Consider the following 9,090-nt stretch of genomic DNA (forward strand, 5'->3'; position numbering starts at 1 on the left):
TCTGCCCATACAGGTGGAGGAGAGCAGCAGGGATCCGAGGAGAAGCTGGAACCTGTGCCGCTCCTCTACTCCCTGCCGAGCCGTGGCTGTTTGCGCCACCTGGCACCCCTGTTTGCAAGGGGGCCCTGTGCTCGGCATGGCAACAGGGGTGAGGGGGCCCAGCCAGGCCAGCCCTGGCTGCGCCCCTCTCAGCTGTGCCTGAGGCGAGTGCCTCACTCGCCTCATGGTAGCTACAGCCCTGCCGGGGACCCCCAGTGCTGCAAGGCAGAAGCGCTAACCACTACGCCACTGTGCTGCCCAATTATCTGTAAAAACACATCTTCAAGTCCAGTTGCCTTGATTTACTTTTCACAGATATATCACGACCGGGATGATTGGGAACCTTCACAGACATGTTGGACATTCCTTTCCTAAATCCGGCCTCCACACATATAGGAAGACTTTTGGAGGGGGTCTGTGGGAATTTGTCCCATTGGTGAGGTCAGGTACTGATGTTGGATGAGAAGACCTGGATCACAATCGGTGTTCCAATTCATCCCAGAGGTGTTCAGTAGATTTGAGGTCGGGGCTCTGTGTTCCATGTCCGGCCTCACGGTGCAAGTTAACAAGTCCCCCGGAGTTCAGCTTTAATATGATCCATGTTGGTGGAGGTTATTACCTTGTTTTCCTTGTACAAGGAGTCCAAGTGTAGCATGGCCCTCAGTTCATCCCTTCTGCTGATACTAGGCTGACTGCGTGGAAGTTCCTCATCTAAAGCTGCGCGCGTCTTTTTTAGCCCCTTAGAAACAAAAACAAAACATATGACAGCAGTAGACAATATGGAGGAGAAAGAGACACAAGTTAATATTAGCACTATCCCAATATATCCAAACTGGAGGGAGGAGATATGACACTGGGGAACAAGGATATGGAGTCAGCCATTTGTCACAGTCTGTTATAAGACTGTTGAAATTTCAAAGGGCCCGTGGGTATTCTGGGCTGTATCTAAATGCTCAGGGGGAGCTCTGGGCTGTATCTACGAGTCCAAAGGGTGCTCCGGGCTGTATCTAAACGCCAAGGGGTGCTCCGGGCTGTATCTAAACGCCAAGGGGTGCTCTGGCCTGTATCCAAGGGCTCAGGGGTTCCCTGGCCTCTATCTAAGGGCCCAGGGGTTCCCTGACCTGTATCCAAGGGCCCAGGGGTTCCCTGACCTGTATCCAAGGGCCCAGGGGTTCCCTGACCTGTATCCAAGGGCCCAGGGGTTCCCTGACCTGTATCCAAGGGCCCAGGGGTTCCCTGACCTGTATCCAAGGGCCCAGGGGTTCCCTGACCTGTATCCAAGGGCCCAGGGGTTCCCTGACCTGTATCCAAGGGCCCAGGGGTTCCCTGACCTGTATCCAAGGGCCCAGGGGTTCCCTGACCTGTATCCAAGGGCCCAGGGGTTCCCTGACCTGTATCCAAGGGCCCAGGGGTTCCCTGACCTGTATCCAAGGGCCCAGGGGTTCCCTGACCTGTATCCAAGGGCCCAGGGGTTCCCTGACCTGTATCCAAGGGCCCAGGGGTTCCCTGACCTGTATCCAAGGGCCCAGGGGTTCCCTGACCTGTATCCAAGGGCCCAGGGGTTCCCTGACCTGTATCCAAGGGCCCAGGGGTTCCCTGACCTGTATCCAAGGGCCCAGGGGTTCCCTGACCTGTATCCAAGGGCCCAGGGGTTCCCTGACCTGTATCCAAGGGCCCAGGGGTTCCCTGACCTGTATCCAAGGGCCCAGGGGTTCCCTGACCTGTATCCAAGGGCCCAGGGGTTCCCTGACCTGTATCCAAGGGCCCAGGGGTTCCCTGACCTGTATCCAAGGGCCCAGGGGTTCCCTGACCTGTATCCAAGGGCCCAGGGGTTCCCTGACCTGTATCCAAGGGCCCAGGGGTTCCCTGACCTGTATCCAAGGGCCCAGGGGTTCCCTGACCTGTATCCAAGGGCCCAGGGGTTCCCTGACCTGTATCCAAGGGCCCAGGGGTTCCCTGACCTGTATCCAAGGGCCCAGGGGTTCCCTGACCTGTATCCAAGGGCCCAGGGGTTCCCTGACCTGTATCCAAGGGCCCAGGGGTTCCCTGACCTGTATCCAAGGGCCCAGGGGTTCCCTGACCTGTATCCAAGGGCCCAGGGGTTCCCTGACCTGTATCCAAGGGCCCAGGGGTTCCCTGACCTGTATCCAAGGGCCCAGGGGTTCCCTGACCTGTATCCAAGGGCCCAGGGGTTCCCTGACCTGTATCCAAGGGCCCAGGGGTTCCCTGACCTGTATCCAAGGGCCCAGGGGTTCCCTGACCTGTATCCAAGGGCCCAGGGGTTCCCTGACCTGTATCCAAGGGCCCAGGGGTTCCCTGACCTGTATCCAAGGGCCCAGGGGTTCCCTGACCTGTATCCAAGGGCCCAGGGGTTCCCTGACCTGTATCCAAGGGCCCAGGGGTTCCCTGACCTGTATCCAAGGGCCCAGGGGTTCCCTGACCTGTATCCAAGGGCCCAGGGGTTCCCTGACCTGTATCCAAGGGCCCAGGGGTTCCCTGGCCTGTATCCAAGGGCCCCGGGGTTCCCTGGCCTGTATCCAAGGGCCCAGGGGTTCCCTGGCCTGTATCTAAGGGCCCAGGGGTTCCCTGGCCTGTATCTAAGGGCCCAGGGGTTCCCTGGCCTGTATCTAAGGGCCCAGGGGTTCCCTGGCCTGTATCTAAGGGCCCAGGGATGAATCGGGCTGTATCTAAGGACCTAGTGGTGCTCCGGACTGTATCTAAGGGCCCACAGATGATAGGGGCTGTATCCAAGGACCCAGTGGTGCTCTAAGCTGTATCTAAGGGCACAGGGGTGCTCTGGGCTGTATCTAAGAGCCCAAAGGGTGCTTTGGGCTGTATCTGAGGGCCTATGGGTCCTCCAGGCTGTATATAACAGCCCAGAGAAGCTTAGGCTGTATCTATAGGCTTGAGGGTGCTCCAGGCATGCTCTGAGCTGTATCTAAGGGCCGGTGGGTACTCTGGGCTGGGGGCTCATTCACACCAGCTCCGTGCATTATTAGTGCAGTTCTGTCCAAATAACGCATGGTACCACACATTAACAATGCAGGAGGTGCGTTGCATTGGCATTCCTCTGAATAGCACCCCAAACTCACCTCTCGCCCTCAATGCAATCGACCTCACCTGCATGCACAACTTTTTTCAATCGCAGCGCACGGTATTGCAGTACCACGGTTTGTGGCGGAGTCTACTGCATGGCGGGTGGGAGGTGAATTTGAGGTGCCATTCAAATGAATGGCAACACAACGCACCTTCTGCATTATTAACGCACACTAGGTGCGTTACGCGCTATCATACCATTTATGCATTGACCTGGTGGGACCGAGTCCTAAATCTAAGGGGCCTGGGATTGCTCCGGGGTGCATATAAGAACCCAGGGGTGCTCCAGGGTCTATGGGGAACCTAGCAGGTCCCTGCACATAAAAATCTCCCCCCTTTACCCATGAGACATCCCCCTGTCCACAGACACCCACACACAAAACATCAGAGTACCCCAGGAGAGCAGAGACCGACGTCACCCCCCTGCATAGAGCCAAATCATAACAACATGGAGCATGACACAGCACAGTCACCTTCCTGTTCAGGAACTCTCTGACCAGGGATGCCGCCACCTCTTCTATCCGGAGGCTCATCTTTCCCGGGCCGTGTTTAGGCCCGGTTACCAGGGAGTTCTGTCACTATAGAAACAGTTACAGTTCAGCTCCCACCCTGCTCTCCTGCCTTCCAGGAGCGGATTGGCTCCCTCTTCCGTGAGTTTTCCTGGGTTCCGGGCGCTGATTGGCTCCCTCTGCTGAAGAGGGATTTAACCCCTCGCTGACAGACACCCTGTGTAGTACAGTGCAGGCGGTGCTGAGTGTCATTGGGGGTGACTCTAGGCTGACGTCATGATCACTGATCATTACCTGACAGCAGAGTGACCCCCTCCTCCTCTAAAGGGAATCGCTGGGCTGACATTACTAACTTCTCCTGATAGAAATCCAATCACTACATTACCCCCTGAGTGTAGACTGGGGTCAGACCTGTAGATCCTGATATCACTCCGCCCCCCCAGAATGATTATATCCTGGAAGCGCAGACCCTGCAGAATAAAATGGCGGCAGATGCAAATGTTTATGTCATACAATATTAGCGCAACGCTTTCAAACAAAGTTTCAGTAAAAATTACACTTAAGTTAATTTTAATGCTCAATAACACAACATAATACCCGATTCATTTGTATAATATAAAAGACGAGGTCATGCCGAGTAAAAAGATACCCAACATGCCCGGGTTAAAAACTGTGTGCGCCCCGCGAAAGGGTGAGAACAGTGGAGGAACAATCGCCATTGCGACCCAGGCGGCTGCTATGGGGCACAGGGGGAGCCTGGCCAGGACATCCCCCTGATGCCGTGTGGGCCGCCTGGGTCACTATGGCATCTCAGGCTGCTGGCTGTCACTGGCGGCTGTGAGGAGAAAGACGCCGCTGTTCAGATCGCTGACAACCTGTCATCTGTGCAGCGGCGCGCGTTCCTCATCACAGCCGCTGCTGAGTCAGTGACAGCCAGCAGCTGCGGAGGAGGAGGACGGGGCTCGGTGTCGGCAGAGGAGGAGGCGGGCCCGGCGTCAGCAGTGGAGGAGGAGGAGGTGGGGCCCTGCAACAGAGGAGGCAGGGCCCGCCAGCGACCGCGGAGGAGGCGGACAACAGATAAGGGCTGACAGGTAAGAGGTGTGCAGAGGTGTGAACAGAGAGTCTATGGTGTTCTCAGCAGGGTCACTCTCAGGTGGGCTGTTTAGGATCTCAGGTGGGCATAACTAGAAATCACAGGGCCCCATACAAAATTTTGCTATGGGGCCCTTTGATTTCTAGTTACGCCCCTGGGTGAGAAAATATACCGCACCCCAAATTTTGTCCATAGGCGACGCTTTAAAAGCCCGCACGGGTCACGGTTTAGAGTGAATATCGGCCCCAGAATCATTGCTCTCATTCTGGCGCACACGGCGATTCTTAACATGCGTTGTTTTCATACGTAGGTGACCTGACGGTGTTATCATTAGTATGCAGGCGTTCATGGCGACGAGGAACTTTAAACATTTTTGGGGATTTTAACATTTTTTCTTTTTTGCTTAATTGTCATCACAGGAAGGTCTCAAGCCCTCTAGGTCAGGGGTGCCCACAATTTTTCGTCTGGAGATCTACTTTTCAAATGACGAGCTCAATGAGATCTACCAACGAAAAAACACATGCGTTCAGGGGCGGGAGGGGGCGTGGCGGTGCATTGAAGTCAATGGCACCACAGCCAGGCCCCTCACCCACAGTGCGATCGCCTGCACCCGGAAACCCAGGCACATTAGTGCCTGCGTTCCGGTCCAGTGCGATCTGCAAAAATGCTGCAAGCACTATTTTTGCAGATCACACTGGACCGGAATGTAGGCACTAATGTGCGTAATGTGCGGGCGATCAAACTGTGGGCGGGGGACATGGCTGCGGTGCAACCCCACGCCCCTCCCACCCCTAAACGCATTCCAGTGCGTTCTGGAGGCGCGGGCGTCCTATTCTCCCGCAGTGCTCGTGTGGCCGACATGGCACACGGGGAGAGGTGTCCCGCCCCTTTCCGTCTGCGGCGTCTGACACAGGGGGGCTAAGTTGCCGCACCATGGGCCTCTGGGTTGTACTTGCCCCCTGGGCTAAAAGTTGCCAGTCAGCCCCTGGACGTCTGACACATTCAGCCGGCAGCCGCATAAGCACCGCGGGAGCATAGCCGTAGCCAGCTCCTTTTGCAACTTGTCCTCTGGATCTCCCCTGCTCTCCCGGGCAGAGGCAGCGGGAGATCCGAGGAGCAGAGAAAAAAGCACTTCACCTGCGAGGGGGGGAGGGGGCGGGTGACGGAGCCGCTGTAACAGCAGCATGTGCAGTGAGGAGAGAGAGAGACGCCGGCTGTCAGATCCAAGCCGAGCGCCTCTCCTCACCGTCCCGCGCCGCCTGCAGCTTCACTTTTCCTCGGATCCCCGCTGCATACGGATGGGGGAGAGCAGCGGGGATCCAGAGAAGACAGGACATCGCGATCTACCAGTGATCGCTACGCGATCGACCTTATGGGCACCCCTGCTCTATGTGATAGCACAGTGGTAGGCAACCATGGCACTCCAGCTGTTTTGGGACTACAAGTCCCATGAGGCATTGCAAGATTCTGACAGCCACGGGCATGACTCCCGGAGGCAAAGGCATGATGGCATTTGTAGTTCTGGCCCACCTGGAGTGCCAAGATTGCCTAGCCCCGTGATAGCACATTGGAGGTGACAGATTCTCTGTAAGGTAACATTTGAGGTCTATTCAGAGCGGGGAGCCGTGAGTGAAGGCCGTGACACACTGCACGCGAAGCAGCGCGGAGCGGTGGCGCGCTGCCTTTGCGAGCAGTGTGTCATGTAATTTTCTCCTCGGCAGCTCAGCTTGCAAGAGCGTGCCGAGATGAAAAATTTAATCTTCAGCCAATCGGCTCTCGCTTATAAACCAGCGCGTCGGAATGTGACAGCTGGCTGGTTGTTACGGACGAGCCGATTGGCTGAAGGTCCATGTCAATCATCTGACTGCACTCACCTCACACACTGCACGCAAAGCTGCGTGCCGGATAGCTTTGCTTCGCTCTGCGCGGCTTCGAGTCCAGTGTGTCACGGCCTTTACAGTCACGGCTCTCTGCAGGGAGATGATCGAGAAGTGAGCAAGCGACGGTGTGTGTTTGCTCACATCTATTGAGCCGACGTGTGACAGTTTCATTGTGACACGTCGGCTCCAACTATGAGGATGAGTGAAAATCACTTACCTCATAGTTCTCCTTTAATCTCTGGCCTGCTATGGTTGCTTGAGATGCTGCAGCAGGGGGCAGCAGTTGTTCAGATTGGTGCTACGCATACCGGCAATGGGCAGCAGTTGTTCAGATTGGTGCTGTGCATACTGGTAATGGACAGCAGGGGGCAGCAGTTGTTCAGATTGGTGCTGTGCATACTGGTAATGGACAGCAGGGGGCAGCAGTTGTTCAGATTGGTGCTGTGCATACTGGTAATGGACAGCAGGGGGCAGCAGTTGTTCAGATTGGTGCTGTGCATACAAGCAATGGCCAGCAGGGGGCAGCAGCTGTTCAGGTTATAACGGACAGCAGGTTGTATTTTTGGGCAGCGTTGGTTTTCATACCAAGAGCCAAAAAAAAAAAAAATTTGTTCCAGTTTTGGATCTATTCGGATTTTTATGTCTTTCTTTTTTTTGGATTTCGGATCCGTCTGAAAAACATACTACACACATTCTATGTACTTTTTTGGGGGGCTTGGGCATCACATTCAGTGTCCTCAGCTGGTTAATAAAATATATAAGTCATATAAAATGCAGCTAATTAGTACTTTGCCGTTACCGTGGTGCGAGGAATTGTTTTTACAATAAAGTCCAAGAAGAGGAACGACTGTCTGTGTATAATATTAGGCTGGAATTGGGCCTTGAAGAATAACGGCGGCACTGCAAGGGTTAAATGCTCGTTTTGGACCAGGGTTTTAAATAAAGAAGAAATACTCACCCGATCCTCTGTCCCCTCTGGCTGCTAGACCCATTCCCGCAGCCTCTTCTCCCCCGGGGCCCAACGGACCCGTGACATCATCATATCCATTGACTTGCATTGGACTTGAGGATGCTGAGGGACATTCTGGAGCTTGAGGGGGCGGGGGGGGGTTGGGGGAGGAGCTGTCACTGCAGTGGGATGGAGGTTCAGGTGAGTGTATCTAGATCAAATTGACCCCTTACCCCTCACCATACTGGGGTAGCCCCACTCCAAGGGTTCATTTGGTACATGCCCGGGGTTCTTCTTTAATGCAAGGACACTGTCTTCTGCGTGTTCTGTTCACACCATGCCCTAAAAAATGCAGCACAACAACGCATTACAATGCACCACAGAGCAAGTTGAATGTAGAGCCTTTTGCTTTAAAGGAGAACTATGAGGGGGGAGTGATTTTCACTCACCTCATAGTTCTAGCCGACCTGTGACAATGAGACTGTCACAGGTCGGCTCAGTAGATCGGGAGGTGAGCGAACACATACCGGCGTTCGCTCACCTCTCGATAACAGCTGAGCTACATACTGAGCTTAGGGTGACGGGAGGGCGCTAGTTTGTGTCCTCCCGTTACCCTAAGGAGAACTATGGGGAAAAACACTGACCCCATAGTTCTCCTTAATCAATCAATGATCACATCTTCATAAAAGAAAAATTATTATTTCTGCATAGGAGTCAGTAAAAGATTTTAGCCGCGTTCAGCTGATTGTTGGCGCGACGCTCTGACTCCTGCAGGCCAAGGTGCACGCATGCAGTAACATGGACCGGTGTGCTATCGAAAGTTCCAACTTATCGAGTTCTCCAACTGCCTGACTTCCGGTTTAGTTAGAACTAAGAGGTTTGCCCAAGAAAGCTTTTCTGCGCGAGCGCCAGCCGCGGCATTCCCCTATATACATACACCGCAGCAATGAAGTATTACAATGAACTAGGATCACACTAATCCAGCACGTTATTAATCTCGGGTGCCCCAACTCAATATGGCCGCCGCTTGAGTATGGCCGCCGCTTGAAACCTCTTAGTTCTAACTAAACCGGAAGTCAGGCAGTTGGAGAACTCGATAAGTTGGAACTTTCGATAGAACACCGAAGGAAGAAGGAACGGACTACGAGTCAGAAAAGGAAGCAGTGTGATTCATTGTAACAACGCATGACACCACATGACACCGCCCCTACGCAGCGCACACCGGCGCGTGTTCTATGGACAGAGCATACCGTGCACAGGTTGGTGTGAACTTCTGAAGAATTAAGTTGCAGCAGAAAATTGATCGGGATTGTATCACAAAGTTAATAATTATCACATGACTCCAGCGATGTGATGGGAACAATACGGGAATTTGTCACGTCTTTGTCATGTTGCCAAATTCTAATCAGATCTCCTTCTGAGGATCGCGGACTGAGTCTGATGATGAGATCATTGTATGTTCCAGGATCCCTACACTGAGCGTTCCCTATCACAGTCAGTGGAAGCACATGTGTCTCACCCCCC

The 9,090-nt window shown here is 54.3% G+C and overlaps 1 protein-coding gene across 1 annotated transcript in view; it reads right to left on the reverse strand.

Annotated features, from left to right (window-relative positions):
* Positions 1-3,694, reverse strand: part of FAM188B (family with sequence similarity 188 member B) — a 31,589-nt gene extending 27,895 nt beyond the window's left edge. The window contains exons 1-2 of the mRNA XM_018568150.1: positions 3,609-3,694; positions 659-778 (exon numbers count right to left, since the gene is read on the reverse strand). Of these exons, the coding sequence (XP_018423652.1) occupies positions 659-778; positions 3,609-3,668 (180 nt within the window). The 5' untranslated portion in view covers positions 3,669-3,694. The remainder of the gene's footprint in view (positions 1-658; positions 779-3,608) is intronic.
* Between the last annotated feature and the right edge of the window lie 5,396 nt (positions 3,695-9,090).

This window comes from Nanorana parkeri, unplaced genomic scaffold (genome assembly GCF_000935625.1).
Source record: "Nanorana parkeri isolate BGI_ZX_2015 unplaced genomic scaffold, ASM93562v1 scaffold1146, whole genome shotgun sequence".
NCBI classification, from domain to species: Eukaryota; Metazoa; Chordata; class Amphibia; order Anura; family Dicroglossidae; genus Nanorana; species Nanorana parkeri.